At 52.7% G+C, this 25,561-nt stretch overlaps 1 protein-coding gene across 1 annotated transcript in view; it reads right to left on the bottom strand.

Annotated features, from left to right (window-relative positions):
• Positions 1–697: 697 nt before the first annotated feature.
• The window catches only part of PTK7 (protein tyrosine kinase 7 (inactive)), a 37,044-nt gene continuing 12,180 nt past the window's right edge, over positions 698–25,561 (bottom strand). The window contains exons 2-20 of the mRNA XM_051613572.1: positions 14,067–14,360; positions 13,427–13,529; positions 12,774–12,964; positions 11,949–12,096; positions 10,819–10,949; positions 10,293–10,559; positions 9,935–10,068; positions 9,379–9,514; positions 9,125–9,244; positions 8,830–8,979; positions 8,400–8,550; positions 7,933–8,060; positions 7,453–7,656; positions 3,404–3,559; positions 2,984–3,216; positions 2,318–2,398; positions 2,086–2,237; positions 1,830–2,008; positions 698–1,605 (exon numbers count right to left, since the gene is read on the bottom strand). Of these exons, the coding sequence (XP_051469532.1) occupies positions 1,445–1,605; positions 1,830–2,008; positions 2,086–2,237; positions 2,318–2,398; positions 2,984–3,216; positions 3,404–3,559; positions 7,453–7,656; positions 7,933–8,060; positions 8,400–8,550; positions 8,830–8,979; positions 9,125–9,244; positions 9,379–9,514; positions 9,935–10,068; positions 10,293–10,559; positions 10,819–10,949; positions 11,949–12,096; positions 12,774–12,964; positions 13,427–13,529; positions 14,067–14,360 (3,119 nt within the window). The 3' untranslated portion in view covers positions 698–1,444. The remainder of the gene's footprint in view (positions 1,606–1,829; positions 2,009–2,085; positions 2,238–2,317; positions 2,399–2,983; positions 3,217–3,403; positions 3,560–7,452; positions 7,657–7,932; positions 8,061–8,399; positions 8,551–8,829; positions 8,980–9,124; positions 9,245–9,378; positions 9,515–9,934; positions 10,069–10,292; positions 10,560–10,818; positions 10,950–11,948; positions 12,097–12,773; positions 12,965–13,426; positions 13,530–14,066; positions 14,361–25,561) is intronic.

The following is a 25,561-nucleotide window of genomic DNA, read 5'->3' as shown; positions in this document are numbered from 1 at the left end:
AAACTACTGATCTGCAGTTTATCCAAACCCAGGGTCCTGCTCTGGCTCCCAGGGAAAAAGACCTACCCTGCGCTGGCTTATGCTGTGAGGACCAGGGCTTCATATTTATCATCTGCCCACCCCTCCCTCCCCAATAAGAGACTGCCCAGGACCCTGCCATTGCTCAGAGCCATTGGCACAGGAGAGAGGGCTGCAGTCCTCATGTGAGAGCAGGAGTCTCCCCGGTATCCCCACCCAGGCCTGGCCCTGCTAGCTCCTCAGTCCTGTAAGGCGGCAGCTGAAACCTCATGTTTGAAAACACAACCCAGTGCTGGCTGGAAAGCTGTCCCCAGCCCACAGGGGTGAATGAACAAGCCCAATTATGAAGGAGAAAAAATGCTAAAAAGCTTGGCTACCTGAACAAAGGAGGAGACTGTCAACATAACCATAAGAGCTTGCTTGCAAAGAATATGAGGGACATTTTCTCTTGAGACTTGTCTCTCTTGGAAAGCAACCCAAGACTACTCAGAGACACAGTAAGCACTAAGGCAAAGTGCTCTCTCAGGGCATGATAGACTGGGAATGGCTTCTCAGATCCAGCTGGGAAGGAGGCAAAAAGGGTTAAAGACACGATACAGCTCCCTGAGGAACCAGCCCCTAAACCTTCCCAGGAACCACATGGAGGAAATCAGTGTAACAGCCATCTGACAGCAGCATATTACAAAGTCCAAAAAAACCAACAAAAAAAGCGCCTTCTTTATTGAGAGCAGCACATAAAACCCCAACAAAACCCAACCTTTCTTGGCTGCAGTACCCTCTGCTCAAGCAAACAAACTAACCCACTCTAGGCTGCATTCCAGTAACAGAAATACTATGGTAGGAAGGAGTCGGTAGGGAGGAGTAGGCGCTCTGGAAGGGGAAGAGGGAGAAAGGGGGCAAGTCCCAGAGTTGTGTACAAAAAAAAGGCACAGGGCAGTTGGGAAAGGTAGTGAGCTCCTTCATATGCCAGGCACTTTGTGTTCCTCAAGGCTGGCCTGTACCTGTGGGGCACGGGGGAGGCAGGCAGGCATGCCTAGCACAGATGGATGGAGAGAGAGGCCGGGCCAGGCCGGCAGATATGCACATGGCAAGCAGGGACTGAGAGCCTGGTGCTGGAGCTCAGCTCTCTCAGAGCGAGGGGGAGCTGCGCTCCATCCACGCCAGCAGCCAAAGAGTGCCAGGCTGGGCAGGTGGAGAGCAAGAGGCAGCAGGGGCTGTCTTTTGGAACCTGTGGAGGAGGGACAGGGAGGATGGGGTACAACGGCTTGTGCTTTCAGTTCAGCAGCTGCTGGTACTGAGCTGCTTGCTGGCACATCAAGGTCAGGCTCACAGCAAGGGGCCACAGGAGTGCCAGGGGCTTCCCAGGCACCTACAGACAGACCCCTGTCCACCCCACTGTATCCTTCCCCAGCGAGGGCTGGGATATTCAGACTTTGCTGTCAGCTGGGCTGTCCCCAAGGGCGGTGGCAAGCTCGCTGAAGGAGGGTCGATCCTTAGGGCTGGGGGCCCAGCAGCGCTGCATCAGCTTGACGAGGCGGGAAGGGCAGCCCTCAGGGTGCGGGAGCTTCATCTTTCCTGACTGCAGACCTGGCATGAAAGCAAAGTCCGAAGGGCCATTGGAAAGAGATGCGATTGTCTCCTTGGGGCACAAGGAGGGCAGCATCCCTCCACATGGGCTGGAACAGCCTCCACAGCCAGACCAGCATCATGTCAAAAGGGGGGTTATCACACAGGCCCCCTGGCCCCCTTCTCACACAAGAGAAGGAAGTAGGCTACAGTGCCAGGGACAGCACACGAGGTACTCCACATACCTGCTAGGACCTCATCATCTGCCAGTGGGGTGTAGGGCATCTCGCCATGCATGAAGACCTCCCACATGAGCACCCCAAAGGACCACACGTCTGACTTGGTGGAGAACTCATCCTCCAGCACAGCTTCAGGTGGCATCCAGCGTAGCGGGATCCGGGCCTGGCGGAAGTGGTAGTACTCGCTGCAGGCAGAACAGACAAGCAATGAGGCTGGCACCATCCTGCCCCCTCCCATTCCCATGCCTGGCTCCCAGCTGACCTGCTGTACACGTCCTTGCTGAGGCTCAGGGATGAAACCTTGACCTGCCGCTGGGCACTGACCAGACAGTTCCTGGCTGCCAAGTCCCGGTGCACAAACCTGCCGTTGGAGAGATGTTCCATGCCCAGGGCAACCTGTGTGCAGAGAGACACCTGACCCCAGAAAGATGTCAGCACCGGCTGCCCTCTGCAGGGTCCCCAGCTCCACAGCTCTGTCAAAGCTGCACTATCACCTTATGCTTGGTAGTGAGGGGCTGCGGCTTCAGAGACTCATCTTTGCTCTTGGAGATCCTCAAGAACTGCTTTAGGTCCCCCTAGGAGACAGAGGGGGTAACTTAGAGGCAGCAGCTCTGCATGCTGCCAGCTGCATCAGTCCCTGCAGTGCCTGGATGTGGCAGGCTCATTGGGAGCCCCACAGATCCTCATCTCCTGAGCCGTAAGTCCCTGCCTGTTCTCTACATCCCTGCCCTCATGGCAAGCCAGTATCTCACTTCTATGCCTCAACTGACTAAGATCAGAACAAGCAGGTCTGATGCTTCCAGGAGGTTTTTCATGGCCCAAATTGACTTATTTCCCATGAACTCTGGGCTCCCCATAGTAGCCCTTAGCATTCACAGCCATTCTGCAGCATCCAGTCCCACAGCTTAACTTGTTAGCTGAACCCTGGACATAAAACCAAAATCAAGAGGATGTGGAAGAGGACAAAGTCACCTCCACGTCTTGCACGACCCCCATTCCCCTTGAGACTCCTCCACATGCTGAGAACAGTGGTTAAGCTCAGTCTGGTCTCCCTCTTGCTTGCCTGTGCTGCCAGCCTGGCCCACATCACACCACAGGCCCCATGCCCACCATCCACCCCTCCTCCTCCTCACTGCAGGCACTGTTGGCAGAGCCCTTACCAAGTCCACATACTCCAGGACCATGTAGTGTGGCTCTGCCTCACGGCACAGCCCCAGCAGCCGCACCACGTTGGAGTGGTTCAGCTTGCCAAACATCTCTGCCTCTCGCCGGAAGTCCAGTTGCAGCTGCTCATCCCTTGTCTGCAGGCTCTTCACCAGGACCAGTGCTTCACCCTCACCATCCTCTGCACCTTTTGCCTTGGCCAGGAACACTTCACCAAACTCCCCCCTGCCTGAAAGTGTAGAGCAGCACGTGGGAAAACAGCACACACTAGGACAGCACATGTATTTGAAAGCCCAGCAGCTGCAGGACCCCAGCAGAGTACCCCAGCACATCCAGTTTTCTGGCTAGGACATGCTAGGGTTTCAGCCACAGGTTTCCTGCTGGCATTCTGCCAGGGCCAGGGTGACCCAGCATACCCAGAGTTGTGATTGTCTGCAGATTGGAACGTGGAAAGTGCATCTTGTCGGCAGCACTGTGCCGCTTGCTGGCCCCAGAGCTGCTGCCCAGGTTGGTCAAGGCTACTTCTTCCTGGATCTCTGCTGTCATCTGCCCATTCTGCAGCAAAGCACCACCTACAAGGAAAGCACAAATGGCTTCAGCATCCTGCCAGGCTGTGCAGTATATGTCATGATCAGTCCCTTTCTTCAAGGACTGACACTCCAAGCACGCCCAATTTCCTCCAAGCACCCCAGCTTGATTTCTAGCCCCAGGCAACAGAGTGGCCTCCACACAGTTGTTCCCTCTAGGCTTATGTCTGTCTCTGCCAGCCCCGCAGCCACCTTTGAAATCGGATGCTGAGCAACTGCTTTGGTCCCAGAGCCAACCAACCCCATCTGGCCTTGTCCATCCCATGCCACTCAGCCATTCCAAAGGTGTGGCTACATCCAAACTACCATTGACAACTCTGCAGAACAGCAGCAAGAGCTTGGATGTGTGAGGCAGAGACAGAGCAGAGAGGACCCTGATCACTATAACCACAGTCTTTTGATGCCCAAAAGACTCTCAAGTCTATCTGGCATAGGCTGCTGCAGCCTGACTCCCCTGCTCCTGCTCACTCCCCAGCAAGCCAGCAATGCTCATGTCCTGGGTAACCTCAAACTCTCAGATCGCATCAGCCTGGAGTTTACTGCCTGGGTCGAAGCAGCGCTAGGAAACACTGTCCTTGCAGTCAACCCCAGCAAGCTTTCTGCTCAGGAACTCCACTAGAAAGTTGCCTGGCACAAACAGAAGCCAGTGACCAGGACAAAACATCATTACCTTCAGTAGGGAACCCTGCATTTTACAGGCAGCTTGCAGGAGAAAGACTGTATAGATAGATAGCAAATCTTGATTTTGAATGCATTTACTGCTTGGATCACACTTGGCACTAGGAAGCAGTACTTTCCATAAGCTGGAGGCAGGAATTTGAATGTAAAGCAGGGCACAGCACCAAGCTAAGGTGGCTGACACACGTGCAGCATCACTCTCTATTGCTGTGCACACAACCTGTTTCGGCTAGTCCAGGAGCAAGCACTAGGGAAACACCTGACCATGCAAAAGGATTTAATCACAAAATTAAGACCTGACTCAACATGAGGTAACCACAACAGGAATCCCACTGCCCATGATTTCCATCAAGGTGTATTGTACAGCATTATGTGTACACACATGCTTACAATGCATGCATACAAGAGAGGCACCAGCACCTCTTGAGCAGGTCTGGCAACCATGACAGGGACCATGGCTTTGTCACAGGTAGGCTTGGAGCTGTGAAGACTGAGCTATGTTAACTTAAGAGCCATGGCTACTGAAAGCTGTCCTCTCTCTCCTGCTGGAGTAACATTTGCAGAAGACCATAGTAAAAAACCAACATCTACCCCATAAACCAAAGCTTGACACTACTTAAGCCTCACTGGGTTTCTGCTAATTATTAATAAGATTGTGCTGTCTACACTCATGACTGATAGTGTCTCAAGACTACAAGCTTGAAGCCAAGAGGATAATACCAGATGAGCACTGCAACTGTGCCAAGAAAATCTCCAAGTCTGCAGAGTGAGTACGCTGCCACTGAGAGACAGCACCAGCACACAGCAAGGACAGGCACTTGTGAGAACAGATATCGCCATGTTTCACAGAGCTTTGACAAGACAGTCAATAACAAAGGGCCTGCAATATGAATAGCGAGTTTAATTTATGTATCTAGCAGTCCAGAGGGGACCCAAGCATAGAGAAGCTGCCTGCTTTGCCCACCTGCCTGCAACACCTGAGCATCTCCTGGAGAAAGAGACACAGACACGCTGCCCTGGTGAAATCAGCACATGCCAACACAGAAATCAAGCTCTCCCTTCAGAAATCAGCTCCCCCCAGCTGTTAACCTCCCCAAAATGCTATCTGTTTTCACCCCAACAAAGCAGCACAGTCAGACAAAGGGACACTGAGAGCAAGCCCCCTTGTTACAGAGGATGCAGCACACCAAGGACGTGACCTTGGAAGGTGACTGACTTGTTAGGAGTGCATTGATCCACAGGTGATCCATAGGAAAGATCCACTGCAAATCCATAGGAAGGTCAAATCTGTCTGGATCCTAAGGGCACTGGAAAAGTCAGCTGGTGGCCAGACAGGGAGTACTTGTCATCAGGTAGGTGCTGAGATACTTCAGGTCACCCAGCTAAAGAGGAGCCACATCAAAAGGAGGAAAAGAGCCAAATCTTTGAAGATGATGGTGAAGGGGGTGACTCCACCGGAGCTGACAGCAAACACAAACCACTTCTCCAGAGAGGCTATGGAAGTACCAAAAAGAAGTGTAAGCAGCTGGATCTGCTTGTAGCAGTAAGGATGCATTTCTGACAGCTAGACTGGTTCTAGATGAAGGGAAAAAGAAAAGGCAAATGCCGGCAGAATAAAAATAAAAATATAATAAAGATAGACCAAAATAAAAATCTGAGACCACCTCAAAAAAAAAAATAAATTAAGACAAATCCTTTCCCAGGAAGAGAATTCTGGCCAGAGACTGTTGGCATAGGTGAGCTGCCTGGGACTTGTCCACAAGAAGAGCTCACAGTGGTGACCGTAGCAGAGCAGATGCTCCTGCATCTCTGCTCCCAGGAGGTTCCTGACAGCCATACTTCTCTTCTGGAGGGCTGGCTCTGTTCAAAGTACCAATACAAGAGGAAATACAGGAAATGAACCCAGCAGTTTTGTCAGGACCTTACAGCAACCCCCACATGATGAGGATGCAGCTGTGTGCTGGAGAAATGGGATGGGGGAGAATTTATGGAAGGGCTCGGGGGGGAGACAGGGCAGGGAGAGATCCAGGGAATTATGAGGGCAGCAAACTCAAATGAACCCCATCATTTCACAAGCCCTCACTGGTATCAGTGATGCAAGGTCAACCATGATGTCAAGAGAAAGTGCTGAAACAGCTTTAGGAAAATAAAATGATGCCCCAGAGATGCCTTGGTTTCACTAGAGGAGTCATGTAGCTCATGCACAATGAGGACCCAGTTTAGTCTGTTTCAAGGGATTTTGCAGAGTCTCATGGAAACAGCTGTTAAAAAGCAGCTCAGCTGTCACAGGGCAGGAGGGAACATCCTCCAATGGACACATACAAGGTAGGAACCAGGGCAGTACATGTTGCCAACATGGAAGGGGTGCTTCTGGCAGCTGTTTGCCGAAGATGCCAATTTAGCTAGCAGCAAAGGTTTAGAGCAGCTGTAGCCAGCTGCAGAGGGACATGGAGCACTAGGAGGTGCAGCCAGAGATACAACATGAAGCCTGGGGAAAGCAACCCTGACACCCTGACATCCCATCCACAGTGGCAGACTCAGCCCTGAGCTGCCTGCACTCCCTCCAGAGCAAGTTCTGTGGAGAGGGAACTGAAGTCAGTGGCACAGCTGTGTCAAGCTGCAAAGCTGGAGGCACCAAGTCCTGTCTGGGGCTCCACATCTCAGAAGGCAATAGTGCAAACAGAAAAGGCACTTGCAGGAACAATCAGACATACAGAAGAGCTGTGTGTTCCAGTGCAGAGCTGACAGGTTATAAGCTTGGAAAAAAAAAAAAAGTTTTTAGATAACCTGTTATGCTTCAGAAGTCCTTGTTGGAGGGTACTGTAGATGCTTAAAGCTCATGGCTCCCAGCAGAGTACAGGGCTGTTCAAAGTCTTCCCTCCAGCACCAGGAGCTGCTAGAATTGTGATGTGAACAGGCCGGCCAAGTGTGCATATGATGCCATGTAAAGGTTGTGGAAAGCTGAAGCCATACATAATTCAGCAGACAGAGATGGCCACAATATGGGGCTGGGATGCAGGTCTCACACTTGTCCATTTTTCAACTGGTAGCAGGTCTCTGCCACCCACCACAGCCAAAACCAAGAGCAAGAGACTCCAAGGCTAAGCAGAAATCCCCTGCTCCCTGGGAGCTCCTTGCCCCTCAGCCCAAGGATAAGGGGCCAGCAGTGAAACCCCCACTGCCAGGGATGCTGGCCTCACCATTCAGACACTCCATTTCTGGCTCCTCGCCCTCTGGGTGCTTCTTCAGCCTCTTGGCTTTTCTCCGCTTCTTACAGTAGAACATCAGCCCCAGCACGATAATGATGTAGGCAACAGCTGCCCCCACCGAAAGCCCAATGGTCTGGATCATCTTGTAGGGTGTGTGGCTGCCAGGTCCCTCATCCTCTTCCACTGCTGGCTTGTCTGTGGGGCAGACAGCACCGAACCCATGAGGGTGCGGAGGGATTTCCCAAATCCTACTCAGGAATGAGCTGGAGGAATGAGGAAAACCACCCCCCAGCTGCTGCGGCAACCTACTCATCTAGCCACAGCACACTGTGCTGCATCCCAACAGGGATGCTGCTGTGACTCTAGCAGGCACAACCCAATACGCAGCACCCACCAGAGGGGACAGAAGCAGGACCTAACGCTGCCAGGGATACCAGAAGGCCATACCCCAACATTGGACACCTCCCTTACCTACAACATATAGGAAGGCCTCACGGTGCTTGATGTTGCAGCTGTTGCCGGCGATACAGGTGTATTTTCCAGAGTCCTCAGTGGTGACGTCGTAAATCACCAAGGAGCCATTGGGCATGATCTGAATCCTGCCAACCACATAGAGCCCTTTGCAAGTACCAGAGGGTAGAGGCAGGCTTGGGGCATCTGTAGCCCCATCTCCCCAGGATGCCTCAGCCCCGTGTCCCCAGTGCCATCAACTTGAATCTCAGGCTGTGCAACGCTCAGGAACAAATGGTTGCAGCTCAACTGCAGCTTGGCAGGATGTGGCAGAAAGGGTAACCCTAGGGACAGGAGCATCCAGGCCCTGGGATGCGGAGACAACCAACTCTGTGCCCACCAAGATGGGAACCCGAGACCCATATGCTGGGTAGGCGTGGGGAGAGCCATGCTGTGCCACATTTCAGTTTGGAACAGAGGCTGTGTACCTGGGCAGGAGCTTGCCGGGATCCAAAATCTTGTCCTTCCCTTTCCACTGGATGTGCGGCACTGGGTCTCCCTCTGCCTGGCACTGGAACATGGCTGTATGCCCCTGGTACACTGTTGTGGGCTCTGGCTCGAGCTTGAAGGTGACGTAAACTGAAGGCAGAGGAGCCAACAGGAACAGTGTCAGCTCCTGGGAACAGTGCTGAGCTCCCACAAGAGAGCAGGGTCAGTACTGGCATGGTGGCACATGCCCTCTCAGGCTGTACGCAAAGCACTGACAAACAAGACACTCAAGTGCCATGGGGCAGAGCTTGGGGTCAGGCCAGACACGTTTCTCCCCCTGCAGAAGCACACCAGTTGGGTGCCACCCAGGCAAACCCACTGCATGGGCAGCACAGCAGGGGACCCACTTGCCTGGTGCAGAGCCCTCACCTGCTACCATGAGCTGCACAGTAGCACGGATCTCGCCCTGCGGGCTGTTGGAGGCGATGCACGTGTAGTTCCCCGAGTCGCTCCTGCTCACCTTGTGGAAGGACAAGATGCCAGCATTGTGGCTGACGTGGGATGGCAGACTGCTCCCATCTGCAGGACGCAAGAAGAGGGATGCACTGTGCCTGCTTCCCAGGCAGCCACAGTGCCAGGGCTTCACCCGTGTTGGAGGTGTGCCAACCCAAAATTTCTGGGGCCCCAGGGTCAGACAGACATCCCGTATCCAAGTCCCCTTTACCTGTTTTAGTCCATTGGATGGTGGGCTTTTCCCGGCCCGTGGCTGAGCAGGACACTGTAACCTCCTTATCAAACTCCATGCACTGCAGCGGCTGGGGCGGAGGGGTGAACTTCAGCTTCTCTGCAAGAGACACCTGTACTGTTAAGGCCACCCCCAGCTGCAGGAGACAACAGAGCTGGGGGGAACAATGCCTGCAGCTCGCCTGGCAAAAGAGCTCCCCACGCGGGGAGGGTGTGGGGTGCTTCTCAGCTTACCTAGCACGTGCACCCGCGCGTATCCCTCGATACTGCCTGCCGGCGTGCTGCTCACACACTTGTACATGGTCCCATCATAAACCTCCACGTTGTTGATGCGCAGCGTCCCATTCTCTGAGATCTCAAACCGTGAGTCCTGCCCAGAGGGAGTGAGGGAACGGAGCAGAAATTACAGTCACCAGCCCTGGGCTCAGACCTGGCTCGTGGCATGCCTGACACTCCACACGCCCACACAATGCTGAGACCACTGTGCCCGCAGCCCTGCTGAGACCCACATGGAGGACTGAGACAAGCTGCAGCGACATCTCTGAGGGACAACACTCTTGTCACTGCCCCAAAAGCACAGGATTGACTGCCAGCCAAGATGCTTGAGACAGCCAGCTGTACACCCCTACAGCAGTAGGATAAGAATGGTATCAGGAACATGACCAGAGTGGGGATGACAGGGAAGCTGGACTTAGGAGCAGGACAAGAAACAGCAGCAGCAGAGGAAGAAGCTGAGCAGGCACCTGGCAGAAGCGCCCATGAGCAGCAAGGGCCTCCCCCATCGCCTCACCTCAGAGATGGAGACGCCGTTGCGGTACCAGGTGACGGTGGGCTTCAGGGAGGCCTTGCTGAGGCAGTGCAGGTATCCTGGCTTGCTCTCCTCCAGCTGGCTGTCCTTGGGCATCTCCACCCACTTGGGTACCGCTGGGCACAGATGCAAGGGGTTACACAGGGCCACTCACCACCCCTCTAGCCAGCACCAGCGCAGACCAGCCAGGCAGTGTGCAGCCAACCACAAGGCCCCGCAGCCCAGTCATGAGAAGTACCTCTCTGTATCACTGAGGTGATGCACCATCCCACCCCAGCTCACCCCAACCCCGCCATCCAGCCCTTTCTCTGCTCCCAGCCCTTCTCTGAAAGCTGCCTACTAGCCACAGTGATGCTCAGCTCCTGTTTCTTCTCTCCAGCCTTGTTGGCAGCATGGCAAATGTACGTCCCCGAGTCCGTCTCGCTGATACTGGTGAAAATGAGTTGCCCTGCATCTTGGTGCACCCTGCCAGCAGTGGGAACTCGTTCTTGGTTCCTTTCCCACCAGACTTCAGGAGTCGGTACGCCTCGTGGGGCAGTGCAGGCCACGCGGTGCCCCTGGTTCGCTGTCAGCACTTTTGGGGAGAAGGGTGCCATTTCTTCGATCTCTGAGAGAAGCAATAGACAGCAGGGCTCAAAAAACAGGGCAGGAACATGTAGCCAACCTACTAGCACCATCATTCCCATGGGAGGCACCAGCTGAGGGAGAAAGCACATAAACTGTGTTTGCTCCCCTCAAGCAGGCAGCAAGGATGAGCCAAGCAGTTCTCCAGGTACTAACCCATCACTGTACTGTCACATAGCTCCAGAGTGACGATGCAATTCTGGGACCCACTGCCCACCCTGCCACCTGCCCCAGGACCTCACCTGCTAGCCGCAGAGTCGCCTTCAGCACAAGAGCTTTCCCCCTCTGCCCATGGCCAATGCACTTATAGACACCGGTGCTGCGAGCCCTCACCTGGGTGATCAGCAGGGAGCCGTTGGCAAACACGGTGGTCCTGAGCACGTGGGGAGAGGAAGGGCTCAGTGGACACCTCTGCAGGAGCTGGGCCAGAGCCACAGCCCTGTGATGTCCTACATGAGCCCGCGGAACCGAAAGGGAGATTTGTGTCAAGCCAAAGCTTCCCAGCATGGGGGGAAGCAGTACACATAGAAAAGAAGACGTTGGGACACACGCTTCATGAAGGAAATGAGCTAATGGAAGCCTCTTTCTTGGAGAGGAGTTGGTTCCCACCAAAAGTCGCATCACCAAACACGGCCAGCTCTGAAAGCTGGCACAGCCAGGGAAGGACGTAGAGGGCACAAGGTGGCGCCCGGGAGCTACCAGGCCACTGGGCATCTGGCACCCAGACAGCACCACTTGCCTTGCACGGTCTGAGCTCCAGGATCACCATCCACGGGCAGCCTGGGCTGGGAGATATCCCCAGCTCTGGGGATTACCCTAGGTGTAGCTGTCTGGGACTCAGAAACATTCCTGGCTCTGAGGATCACCATGCACTGGAATCTGGAGATGCAGGACAACCATGGGCCCAGTGATCATTGAGCAGATGTTGAGGGCTAGGAGGTGTCTCTGAGTCGAGATCACCACCTGTGGGCATCTGGCACCAAGACACACGTCTGACACCGGGAATCATCCTAAATCTGTAACTGGGGCTTGAGCTGTCCCTGGCTCCACAAAATTGCCACTCGTGAACACCCAGGGCTGGGAGACATCCCCACCTCTGGAATCATAATGTGTGGGCATCTAGGAATGACAGTCCTACAGACTCATTCAAGGACAAACAGCTTGCCGAGTCCTGTGCAGATAAAAGCCATGCACAAGTACCAAAGCCCTGCTAAACCCAAGCCAGCCAAGGTGAGAAACCAAACCAAATGGCCAGCTTGATGTTGAATACTGGGTGTTGGGCACAGCCAGGGTTTGGCCTCTCCCTCTTGCTTCTGGAATACTGTGCCCCCTCTCCTCCCAGCCCTGCCCACATCACTGGGGTCCCTGTTACTTGGATCTGTTGGTGATGGGGCTGTCTTCAAAGAGCCACTCCTGCGTGGGAGGGGGCATGGCTGCAAACTGGCAGTCAAACATGGCCTCTTCATTCTTGGTCACGATGAGGTCCTGCGGGACGATCACCGGCTGAGGAAAGCTCTCATCTGCAAGGGCAGAGACCACAGGAGGGTGAAAAGACCAGAGTGGCTATGGTGTCCCTTCACCAGTGCTCTGGGGGAAACTCAAAAAAGAGCTGGGTGCACCCTGTGAGCACAGCGTGGGCGCAAAGGAGGCAGACATGTCAGCACAGCTGTAGTTACGCAGCCGGAGCCCAGGACTGCAAGGGACAGCTGCCCTGGAGAAAGCCACTTCTGCTTCCTGCTAGTCCCTGAGCACCCTGGGCTCCTAGCAAACAGATCAAACCTGTAACTGGACTGCGAATTCCATTGTCCAATTCAAATACTTTTCTAAGATCAACATCTCCTGCCCTCTCTGGGTCTTGTTAATGGGGTGTCTCACCCACATGGCAGCACAGTGGCACTGGTATTAGCAAAACCAGCAGCACCTATAGCTTCCAGGAACCAAACCTGCTGAAGAAGAACGGACCCTGGTGTTCCAGCACCAGAGACAACAGCACAAACCTGCTCCAGAAAGGTATAGTGGTAAATTAACACCTGTAGACAGGGTAAGGTTTAAACCTGGCCAGTGTGTCAGATGGCCAGGGGCTTGACACAGAAAAAGTCACACCAGCCTGACACTTTCCCTGCAGCAAAGAGGAGGCTGCTAGCAGAGCAGTAAACCAGCTGAGCTCCCAGCCCTGAGCAGCTGGGATATAACTCACCGATGATATTCAGTGTGAAGTTGTTCTGGCTGCAGACAAAGCCAACAGCATTGCGGGCACAGCAGTAGTAGAGACCATTGTCATCGGGGCTGGTGCTCTGCAAGGTCAGCGTTCGCTCCTTGTTGCTGACAGCATAGGCACTGCGGCCATCGGGGAGGGGGCTGCCGTCCCGGAACCACTGCCACGTGGGGCTGCAAGACAGGAGCAAGAGGGTGACTGGATGCAGGGCACCAACAGGGCTCCCCAGAGAGCACATGTGTGGAGGAGGCAGCTCAGAAATGGCCCCGTTTCCCTGGCTCTCCATCCCCAGTGCTGGCCCCAACACACACATGAAGCCATGAGACATGCAGCCAAGTGGACGGGACACAACTGGAAAGCAACAGAGAGTGACCACAGCACATGAAGTAGCTCAGTGACCGGACTGTGATGGCCTGTCCTTACTGTGCTCCTCGCTACGCAGCTCCGAGGAAGCCATTTGCCTTCTCCCCCGGTGCTCAGCCACAGGCTCAATCCTGCCTTTCGCCTTCCCTAGACTCTACTGAATCCTCGCAGAGGAGAGGAGAGAGAGACAGAGAGAAAGAGAGAGGAGGGGCATGCAGCAAAGGTGCAGGGGGACCCCTGGCAGGGTCCGCTCTTTGGGAGGCAGCCCTTACCGCGGGTGGCCGTCGATGTGACACCGCAGCACCACTGTGGAGGAGGGCTGGATCTCAGCTTCGTCAGCTGGCTGCTTCAGCACCACATTGCCCGTTTCAATCCCTGTGGGATCAAAGGATATCAATACAGCTGGCTCTCCAAACCTACAGAGCCTAGGTGGAAGCTGAGCCAGTAGTAACCACAGCAGGCAGTGAGGGCACAATCATGCTCAGAGACACATAAACCCCCAAGTCAGCATAGAGAAACGGGACACCCACCCCACACATGTCCCACTTTCCCCTGTGTAGCTATTCTCTGAGGGGTAAGAGGGGCTCTGAAAGTATTTGCAGTGCTCAGGAGACACTTGGGGCAGTAATATCTCCATTTCATATACAGAAATGGGGAAGGCAGCAGGAAAAAGCATCTCTGACAGCCTTGGGGAGAAGAGGGCACCAAGGACATGATAGCTGGAGAGGAATCCTACTTGCACAATCCATGCTGTCCAAATTCCTGTCTGACTACCACCCACCCACACATTAGCAGGCAGCCTGACAAAGCTGTTTCCAGACTCAGGCCCCCCCAGGAGAGTGCTTTGCCCTGGCCACAGTGGGTAGCACCAGGCTGTGGCATGTGCCTGGCTGCCCTTGCCTCTACACTCACACTTGATATTGAAAGATGCATTGGCTGTGCGAGCCTCCTCCCCTGTGACCAAGTTCCTGGCTACACACTGGAAGCTCCCAGCATCCCGGTGCCGATCAACAGCAGCAAACTGGAGGTTGCTGCCTTCCTTGAAGCGCTGCTCTGTGTCCTGAATGGGGAGCCCATTCTGCAGCCACTCAAACTCCACATCTGCTGGTTCCTCCACCTCACAGCGCAGGATGGCACTGCGGCCGTGCAGGGCATCCTGGGAGTACGGCTCCTTGGTGAAAAGGATTGTTGCCCGAGTCCCCACAGCTGCAAAACATCGAAACGAGGGCAAGTTTAGAGTATGGAGATGGGGAGGAGGGAGCAGGTAAGCACGTGCTATTCTTAATGGTCTCCAGACAGCCAAAATCTTCATGTTAGGAGAAACGTCCCTCAAAGCACATCTGCCAAAAACAATCCCCGATGGGGGGGTTCAGACAGATCTGTGCTCAGATTTCAGCACAGCCACTTTAAGGCTGTGACTACAGTAGCCACTGGAACAGGGCTGCCTGAGCTTGCCACAAGCCAAAGGAGAGCCATCTGCTCCCTGGGGTCAGGGGTGTTAGGAGGGAGCTCCCGTGACCCACTGCCAAGTGTTGCACTTCCAGCCTGAACAGGGAGGTGTCTTGCAGTGTATGAGCCAGGAAGTCAAGTCACCAAAACACTGGAGAGCAAGCAGCTTCCTGGGCAGTTCAGATGTTTCTTTGGGATCTCTCTTAAGTCCCAGCCGTTAATCCAGATTGCCCCAGGTCAGAAGGACCCATTGACTGTTCCTAGGCTTTCCTCAAAGCTTTTCTCCTTGGGATCATGTCTCCGTCTCACATTCACATACCCACACTGCCCAGAGAAAAACTGGTTTGGAGCAAGTATTGGCCATGGGAATAAGCACAGCAGCTGCTGGAGCACATCACCAGAGGATGCAACAGTGACACCTCAAACTTGTGCTGGGTTCTCAGCCCAATTGAAAGCAGAAACAAGACATTGCAATGGTTGACCCCAGGGTCTGATAGCAGCTGTGGAGTGGTTCTGGGGGGCTGGAAGTATCTCCACAGTGGTAGAAAAGCCCAGAATGCTCCTCCACACACTAAACCCCACCCAAGAGCCCAGGGCCCTGAAGACAGAGCAGCCAGTACCTCCCTACGCATTGCCTGATGTGCCTGTCAAGGGACTGCACTAGCATGTTCATAAAACCAGCTGCTGCCTGGCCACAGCCAGCCACGCAGGCAATCTGCTCCTGGTACCAGCTGGCCACATAAAGGAAAGTGGACAAAAGACAATTCAGCAATGCTGGTTGTTGCTGAACTCTGTTCCCAGCACCATGCTCTGTAGGGAAAGAGGCCAAGCCAGGCAGTTTTGGAGCATCTTAGAAGCAATCTTTCATGAAAGCAAAGAAGAAAGTGGTCAAAACGGTGGCTTCCCACCTCTGCAAGGAAAATGGCTTCAGAAAGTGGTTGCCTGGATGAGTTACATGAATAGGATCCAAGAGCAGGAGAAGGGCAGTTCCTCTTTGGAGGCTCAGCCACATTCTCCTGTCTAGTGCTTGTATAAAAGCCTGATAAAGGGACACAATTTGACAGGATGGCTCAGCCACCAAGAGCTAAGGGTAAGTACCCTGTTTCTGAATGGGATGTACCGAAGGGGGTATCTACATCACTGCATTGGAGAAAGCCTCAAAAGTCCCCTCCATGCTGGGAAGCCTTTGGAGCCTGCAGCACAGGGTGAGCACCAAGCAAAGCCTTTCCTGCCTGCAGCCACTCATGCATAGCCCAGTGCCAGCCATGCATTTCCAGATCAAGCTCTCCTGCTCACAGTTAACAGCGAGGTGTAGATACAGGCTTTCATCCCTCACTGCTGCTCCCCAGGATGAGGCTCCAGTCTCCCAGCTCCCTGCACATGTCAGGCAGGAGCCGGGGCACCTCAGTCTATTATCTACTACCACCCTTTCCCCACAGACCAGACAGAGAGAGCAATAAAGTCCTCCCATTGCAAAAACCACAGAAGCCTTTTCCCAAAGACATTGGGGCAGAGGACACAGTAGTCCAGAAGTCTTTCCTGCCTGCAGCCTTTGCAAGATGGGACTGTGGGTTCAATCCTAATTCCCAGTCACTCTGAAGAAGCCACCAGGAAGGGGCAGAAATTAATTGAGATGTCACAGGAATGGCAGTGCAAAAAACATATACTGCAGGGTCTACGACATGGACCATGTTGCAGCCTGGTTTTCTACCTTCAGCACTCAATTGTGCCAATGACCTTCGTGTGCAGACAACATCCCTAGGGGACGACTGTCCCCAGCCTGGTTCTGCCCCGCAACTCCTGGGTGGACATCATTTGTCAGCTGCATTCAGAGCATTTAAGGCCACCTGGAGCATCCACAGACTGGCCCCTATGGCCTGAATGACAGAGCTCCAGGCTGTGCCTGAAGTACTGTCTCCTGGGTCTCACATTGAGCTAGGTAATCCCCATCAGCATGCTGTGCACCAAGAGTCAGCATGCCCAGAGAAGTTTCCACCATCACCCACCATGTACCTACCATGAGCCGAGTCTGTCCTTTTTCCACAGATATGCTTCAGGGCACCAAGGCCATCAAACCATACCTGTACGGTATAAAAGACGTGCAAGGTGGCAATGTGCATTAGGACAGCTAATGAAGGAGACGGATCAGTTCTCCTCTTGGGGTCTCAGCATCCCAAAACCTTTCACAGTCTACTAGTTACGTTAGTGCTGGAGTTAGTGATGAGGTACCACTCTCTGAAGGTGTAGGCCATTAGGATATTAAGACATGATACTTTAAATTAGGTGTGCTTCTAGTACTAAACAGAGAGCATTAGAAGTGCAACCCAAGGGCAGCAGAACTGCTTTCATCCCATCACCAGCAGCAAAACTGTGCTTCACTCAATGTTGGCCAGCTGAGAGCTTCAGCAGCCTCATCACATGTATCCTTCTGCCTCAGCATCCCCCATGCCCAGGCACAAGTACATGGCTCTGTGAACAGGGGACATGATGAAGGCTTGGCACAAGCTCCACATGGGAAACAGGGATTTTACAAGGTGTCAGGAAACACCAGGATCCATATCCTTGGTTGTCCTGGTTTGAGCCAGGATGAAACCAATTTTCTTTTAGCAATTTTACTTTTCAGTGAAGTCTCTTGTAAGTAACCGCACTGCTGAAAGGAACAGCATGTTTTCCAGTCAGTGCCTGCCTCTAGGCTTGATATCATTTGATGTCTATAGTTATGGCTGGAGAGTAGTATGCAGAACCAAGGCCACTGTTTGGTTCTGCTAAACATCTTATGCTCCAGAACCAGAAGGGAGGAAAGGGGACACACCTGAGACCCTCCTGTAGGGAGGAGCACACCAGACAGGTGACCAAAATCGACCAAAGTATTCCATCCCATACACATCATATTTGGTATAAATCTGAGGGATCACAAGGGTCAGTGTTTGGAGATAGAAAGTGCTGCACTTGTCCATAGAAGTTGTATAGACCTGGTGCAGGAAATTGCTGCAGACAGCAGGGTTCATGCATCCCTTCCACATCATGTGGGCTTTTGGGACAGAGGCTCAAGAAAGCTGTCCAAGCAGAGGGCTATCTGTGTGGGATGCTCTTAGGCCAGAGTTTGGGTAAAACCTGTATAAAGCCAAAAGACATCACCACCTTTATGGAATGAAGCATCAAGACTACTACCTTCAGACTACTACCCATTAGTGGTTTTTCAGGTAGTCAGTAATGAGATTGCTACAAGAAGTCCAAGGGCAATGAATAGAGTCTTCAGAGACCAGGGATGGCTGGTTAGGGAGTTGGGAGCACAAGTGGTGTTTGCCTCTATCCTTCCTGTTGCAAAGACTGATGAGGGGATAAACACGAGAAGCCTATAGATCAATGCCTGGCTATGTGACTGGTGTCATTGGCAGGACTTTGGGTTCTATGACCACTGGCTGCTTTACAAGACACCGGGGCTGCTGGCAAAAGATGGGGTTCACCTCTCCTGATCCTGGGTCAGGAGCTATCTGCACTCATAGAAAGGTCTTTAAACTAGACTCAAAGGGGGACAGGGGTAAAACTGGGCTTACTAGAGAGGAGCCTTGGAGTGGCACCCCACTGCCAGGGGGAGGGATCCAAAATGGCAGTGATCACATCCTCATCACCACTTCAACTGATTGGGCAATAAATCAGGCCAACCAGAGAAGCGTAAATTGTGCCTGAGCTGTCTCCTGAAATGAGAACCAAACGATCAGCCACCTGAAGCGTATGTATACAAACACATGCAGTCTAGGAAATAAACAGGAAGAACAGGAGCTCCGTGCTCAGTCAGATAGTTATGATATCATAGGAATAACTGACACATGGTGGGATGATTCACACAACTGGAGGATCATGATAGATGCTATAAACTGGGGTGAACAGTGCACTGCAGTGGCAAAGGAAGCCAGCAGGATGCTGGGCTGCATCAACAAGGGCATCACCAGCAGAGATAAGGAAGTCATCATCCCCCTGTACTCAGCACTAGTCAGACCACACCTGGAGTATTGTGTTCAGTTGTGGTCCCTGCTCTACAAAAAGGATGTGGACAGGCTGGAGAGGGTCCAGAGAAGAGCCACAAGGATGATCAAAGCACTGGGGAACCTGCCGTATGAGGAAAGGCTGAGAAAACTGGGTTTGTTCAGCCTTGAGAAGAGAAGGCTCTGAGGAGACCTTACTACCAGGCACCAGAACATAAAGGATGGCTACCAAGAAGATGGAGACTCCCTGTTTACAAGGAGTCACATGGAAAAGACAAGGGGTACTGGGCACAAGTTGATCCTGGGGAGATTCCGATTGGACACAAGAGGTAAATTTTTAACCATGAGGACAGTCAAACATTGGAAGTCTCCCAAGGGAAGTGGTAGATTCCCCCACATTGTACAGTTTTAAGTCTCAGCTTGACAGGGTGCTGAGCCATCTCATATCAACTATAGTATTACTGAAAAAGGTTGGAGCAGATGACCCTTGAGGTCCCTTCCAACCTGGCATTCTATGATTCTCTGAAGATGTCTCTGCTTGTTCCACTAGCCTTCCTAGAAGACCTCCCAGCACCACTGCGTGGCAAAGCCATGGTCATGCATGGCTTAGCCATTGGAGGCTTCTAGAACTGCCTGACCTGGCAGATGAGAGAGGTCATTGAGCATCTCGTGGAGAGCAAAGGTGACTCCTGCTCAGTCTGACTGGACACCTTCACAACAGCAAGTTTCTGCTGTGGTTCCTGCTGGGCTGTATTGCTAGGAGCTACTGAAACAAGTAAAATTACTTTCTCTTCCCTTAGCAAAAGCCACCCAAAAAAACCAGCCAGCAACACCTAATTTGTTGGAACTCAGCTTAGCAAGCCCAAATCAGTGCTCAGCTCTCCCCTGGTAACACAGCTGGTCCAGCCACAGTTCAAAGTCAACACCAAGCAGCCATCCCAAATGTGTGCACTGGCAAACAGCTGCTTTCTGCACATGTATGTGAAACAAGCCACCCCAGGCTGGGAGAAAGAGAAACCCTCAATAAGTTTCTGGCCTAAAACTATCTCAACTGTGGCTACAGAAAGCTTTCAGGAAAAACTTTAGCCAAATTAGATAAACACACTGACACTTGAAATGCAGTATGCTTGAAAACACCCAGTGGTGTCTTACCCAAAGGATATTTAATTGAAATTCAAAACCCTCCTGTTAAGGTAATAGATGAAGTGAATTGTGTAGGGAGGTCGCCCTGGTCCCTATGGGTCCCCACGGTATCATTCCTACACATCACAGAGCAAATAATATGCAGGGAGGAGACAGGCACAAGGAGGAACAGGATGCACAAAGACCAGAGGAGGCTCAGATCACATCCTGGCTCTGAGAACATTCTCACAGCAAAGGTATGAATGCACGTACATAGCACCATTCATGCAGCATCCTGCTCAAAATTAAAGGAGGCAAATAGCAGCTACCTAGGGAAAACACTCACACTAACAGCTGCATTGCCAGTCTGGATTTCTACCAAGAGTATCTCAATTCACTTTTTGGGCTTGGGATGTCCCCAGAATCCAGCCACTGCAGCCTCCTCCAAAGACCACAGTGGCCTGAGCATATGCAGAGCATTTCAGGGTGACAAACCAGGAAGCCGCGTCCAGGATAGATTTTGTGAGCAACACTATGAAATCAGTCACTGCCTCCTGAATCTGCAGAGCAAGTTTTCAATCCCATGAGCTTGTCAGAGAGCAAGGAGCAAAACACCTCTGGCAAAAGAGACCCAACCAACCCTGAGTGCTGCCACAGCATTACTGCAGAAATTTGGCAGCAGACAGCAGCACAGCCTGGGAATGGCTTTGGTTTGGGGCTGTTCTCCAGACACAGAAAAGTAAGAGATGTCACTGTTGCTGTTTTTGTCAGGCAGAGCTGTAAGAAAATGCACCAAAAGAGTAATTATGATCAGAGGGAGTCATGGCAGAGCTAGGGGCTAGCACTAGGAAACTGGGGCTGAAGTCTTAGGGTATCCTACATCCCTGTCTCCACATGGGCAGCACCACGTTAGGTGCTTCCCAGGCGACACTGCAGGGCTCCTGGGAAAGGAGGTGGCAGCCCAGCCATGTGTCTCAAGTGCTCACCTCTGAGCCTGGACACTGTCCTCCCACACAATGCCATGGAGATAGCTGGGCAACAGGCAACAAACCTCATGGATTGCAGATGCTTAGTGGGGTGCTGGGCTTTGTAATCAGGGAGACACAGCAGAAAATGTGTGGGGTAGCAGGACTCACCCCTGGGGAATCAGACATCTCTAAGTCTATATTTAGGACTACAGCCAACTGGCACAGCCTGGCCAGGACTGGCAGTGAAAGCACCCAGCCCACCTCCTGCACCATACCAAGAGGCCTTAGAGCACCCTGGGTGCTGCCTGGTGAATCCCAGCCATGGCAGCAAGCTCACACCTTCATGCTCATCTTTCAGGCTGCAAGGGCATGGGGCAGCACTATGGGCCAGGCCTCAACCTGAGCTGGACCTTCCATCTGTCACTCCACACACCAGTCCCACAGACTTGCCTGGGGACACCCCAGTAGCCCAACCCCATCTGAGCACTGCAGAGCAACTGTGCAAGCTGGGGAGACCAGGCAGCACACAGCCTGCCCAGCCTGACCGGCTGAGTTGCCTACATCTTGAAGCAATCAAAAAATCATTGTCTCCTTGCCTAACGACATCACTTGGGAATGCAGCCTCAACCACAAGGCCTCCAGCTGCTGCACAACCCCCAGTCCCAGCTCTCTCTGCAGCCATCTCGCTCACCTACAGTCGTGCTGGGGAAGCAACAGGCAACCAGGCTGACAGTGGCGTGTGCTGCCCCACAGCAGCCCCCTGCCCGGGGTACTTGCACCAAGTGACAGCTGTGGGGGAAAGCAAGCTGGCACAGATCTCAGCAGGCACTGGCCAGCCTCGACAGGTTTTTGCTATGACTGCAGTGCCAGCAGAGCCAGAAGCACACTGCAGTGCTCCACATCTCCAGCCTCATGGGAGATCCATGTACCCTTCAACCCTGGCTGCCCACCCCCAGGCACACCCCTGGGTACCTCCTCACTGAGCTAAGAGAGCTCTGGACAGAGGAATGAATGAGAAAAGGAAAGATTAATTTTGCTTTGTATCCAAAAGAGCCTACATTACCAACCTCTTCAGACTCCACAGCTGATGCAAGAATATGAGCTGCTTGAAACCAAAGAGTGAATTAAAAGCATGGGAATGGGATTTAGGAGAGGGCTTTGTGCAAGCTTAAGGTATCCTGGTTTGGAAAGCAAACTCAGCACTGCGGCTTCTGCAGCTGGTAGCCCAGTTCCAATCTCCAGCCAGGCCACAGGAGCATTAGTCTGCAGGCTTGCCTCCAGGGGCACTTCAGTGAAGTTCACCCTGACTCAGCTGAGCCAGATGTACAATATTCTGCATCTGAAACAGCAGATTAGAGGAGTTGCAACTCATCTGCAGTGCCCAGGGCAGCAAAGCCCACAGGAGACAAACTGCATCCTTTCTCCCCAAAGGGGAACCATCCTCCTCATCTTCTCCCCAGCCAGCAGAAGGCCTTGGATCTGCCCCAGTTGTGGAGAGTGACAGCTGGCTTACAGGAAACAAATAAAACAAAGACTCATAGGTACTAGGATGACACAGAAGGAGCTAGCTGCGAAAACTAGTACAGCCAGCTCATCCCAGAAGTTCTTCTGGCAGAGGACATGGCCAGCCAGCACCTGTTCTGGCCTCTGAAAGCAGAGGGGACCTCAAATGCTCCAAAGCCAAAGCAGGAGAGCTCACAGCTGCCCCAGTTCCACTGTGGAGCCAGTGCTCTCTAGGGATGCACAGCTAGCTTACAAGTATCAAACGGGACTGATTTACCACCATGTTCTCTGGGGAAGCCATCAGGCCTTGGCAGAAGTCTGGTATCAAAGGCAACCATAGGCATATTTTAAGAAAATACCAGAATCTGTACTCCATCCCAAGGTCACAAAGGCACAGCAGGGATCATGTTAGGCTTTGGTCCTGGACTTCAATAAGTCCATTGACAGGTTTCAATAACACATTCCCAGAAAGCATTATCAAACAGGTCTTGTTTTTAGGAGCAATTTATTAAACACCACTGTCTGCAGGCAGCAGTTCCTTCTGTTGCAAAGTCCTCGGGAATGGCTCCAATACTGGGGCTTTGCTTTTAGCTGCTCTTGGATCAAAGAGCAGCAGACTCCGGGTTCAAGCCCTGGCTTACTTCTGAAGGCTGGACAATCAAAACCATTGGACTGGAGCATCCCAAGCTTGCCAGTTCCAGAGGAAGCACTGAGCCCTCCGTGACAAGGCTTCAGGCATCACAGGCAGGTTTCGCTCCTCACGTGCTGGCTGCACACTCCTTGCCAGCAGCTTAACCCATGCAGACTTGACAGCAATTCCTTCAAGGAGCCACGTTCCAGACACCAAAGCACTGCAACTCTTGCCTGACAGCCTTTCCTTCCTGCTGCAGTCAGGCACAGCATGCACAGCTCCATTGTCCCTAGGACATCTGGGCCCCAATGGACTCCACACATCCTTCCTTTCCTTTCTCTTCCCCAACCACAATCATCATCCCAAGCTGTCAGCAGCACTTCTTTGCTTGCCTGCAGTGCCCAGGCTCCCTCCAACCCAGCTTCCACTGCAAACACCCACATCTGCAGAGAAGCAACCCAGCCCTTCCCAGGCCAAGGGAGGCACAAAGAGTAGCATGGCATAAAACCACTCATTGGCCTCTAGTCCTGCCCCCTCTGCCGTCACTGGACCAGCCAAGCACTTAGTACCTTGATCTCACCTCCTGCTGCAGCCCAGGGGACACAGGCTGCTGCAGAGCAAGTCATGCATGCCAGCATCTGCTCTTTGTTCTTGCAAGTCTCTCAGTGAGCACAGAGCTCTGCACAGACCTCTTACACGGGGCTCAATATATTGCCTGGCACATTTCATTACGAAGATGCTCATATAAAAGCAGATTTTTGCCATGCCAGGACCAGGAACAACACACAGGTCAGCTTTTCCTCCCCACCTGGTCACAAACGCAGAGCCAGAAGGCTCATTTGTGCCATTTGAAGCTGTAGCAGCAGGCAAGAAAAACAATGAATGCTTAATAACACAAGCAACCACCCTGTCCCATGGGTCAGTCCCTATAGCCACATAAAGCAGCAGCTCGGAGCATCCTGCTCCACACACAGCTTATTCCACTGGTTACCAGATACCATGAGAACAGCAGCCAAGCCAAACAAACACCCAGAGAGACTCGCATCTCCAAATGCAGGCATTCCAGCCAGCATGTTCCTCTGTGCAAGAGGGCCCAGTTGAGAAAGCCTCTCAGAGAGGCAGAGCTGTAATGAACCACTCTTACCCACAAGGCCAGATGGCAACGGCTTGATGCAGGCAAGGAGCTGTTAATACAGCAGGCTTTGTCTGATCATGCCCAACACCTGGAACGTCTTTGGGCACCCATCATATAAGTTTTTTAAAACCACATCATTTTCCATTCTAGTTAAAGTGAAAACAAAAACTCCGCAAACAGGAAAAAAAATAAATCACTCCTATTCAAGTCCCCAGCATAACTGGATGGGCATAACACAGCTTTCCAAGAAATGCTCAGCTAGAATAGCTTTTGCTTGATGAGCCAGGAGGAACTGCTCCAGCACCTAGGACCTCCAGGTCTGGGGTAAACACAGCATGGTCATACAAGTCAGCTTGTAGCACAGTCATGTGTATCCATGAGCAAAGTTTCAACTGCAAAGCACCCAGATATGCAAGCTTCCAGGTGGGATTTAATAATCCAGAGGAGAAGCAACCCAAGATGAAAGCAGGCACAGAGGCATCCCTATCCTGTAACAGCTTGGGACACCTACCACAACATCCCACAGTACTCGGCTGTTTCACTTCGGTCCCAAATGGAAACTGCAGAGCTGGTCCACTGTTTCCTTGCCTCCATCCCTTGTGTGCCAATGCAAAATTACATCTGCTCAGACTCTGGCCACACTCACAGACCCCACCAGGAGCCCTATGACATATGGCAGATGCAAGCCCTTATTTGGAAACATCTTGGCTGCTGGCTTACCAGCCAGTGATAATTGCTCTGCAATGGGACCGCAGCCTGAGCTCATCCCTGGTGGCCCACAGCACCTCTCTCCACTGCCCTCTGCATGGAGGAGTGCTTTCAAATACAGGCTCCAAGCAACTGTTAAGTCAACTCTGCCCTTCAAACCAAGCTTTAGATTAAAAAAAAAAAAAAAGCCACAAATGTTTAGTACAATTCCCACTGGCCTCCCCAGAACTCTTCCAAGAGGCTGCAAGCTGTGAGGGATTTTCTCCCCTGTGGCTAGCAACCCTCCCTGCTCTTCCAGGCCCAGGATCCCACACTTGGGAATGGCCAAGCCAAATTTCTGAGCAATTATCATAAGAAACCAGAACAAAGCCACTGGGCTTTGAACACTGTAAATCAAATACTGGAGCAAATGCACATGCAGTGCTCACAGTAACACACTAGGGTGCAGCTGGCCATGGGAAGAGCTCGCTGCCACTAACAGTGGGAAGGTGCCTGCAGCCTCAGTTGCACACAGCCCCAGTCCCAAAACAGGTAGGAACTGCTCACACATGTGCCATAGGAGAAAAGACCAGTATAACCAAGAAAAAGGCTCAGCACAAGGACAGTGAGCTCAGGTACCCAGCTGCAGACTCCCCATGGCTGCTGACACAGCATGGCACCTCGCTCACCCACCCACCAGGAAGCCAGAGTAGGCTTCCTGGCCTCTGTTCCATCATCCTCACACAGACCCTGTGAATCCCAGCGTGTGTGTCCCCTCCAGCCACACACGCCTCAGGCTCTCTTCCTCCAAGACCATCCCAAGCTCAGTTTCACAACTCTGCCATAACAGCTCTGCAGCCTCTATCCTCCACAGCTCCCTGCCTCCATCCTTGCACCAGCAGCGAGCAGAGACTGCTTTCCTGTGT

Source organism: Apus apus, chromosome 3 (genome assembly GCF_020740795.1).
Source record: "Apus apus isolate bApuApu2 chromosome 3, bApuApu2.pri.cur, whole genome shotgun sequence".
In the NCBI taxonomy this organism is placed as follows: Eukaryota; Metazoa; Chordata; class Aves; order Apodiformes; family Apodidae; genus Apus; species Apus apus.
The sequence above is the reverse complement of the archived record's forward strand: the minus strand, read 5'-3'. Positions and strand labels throughout refer to the sequence as shown.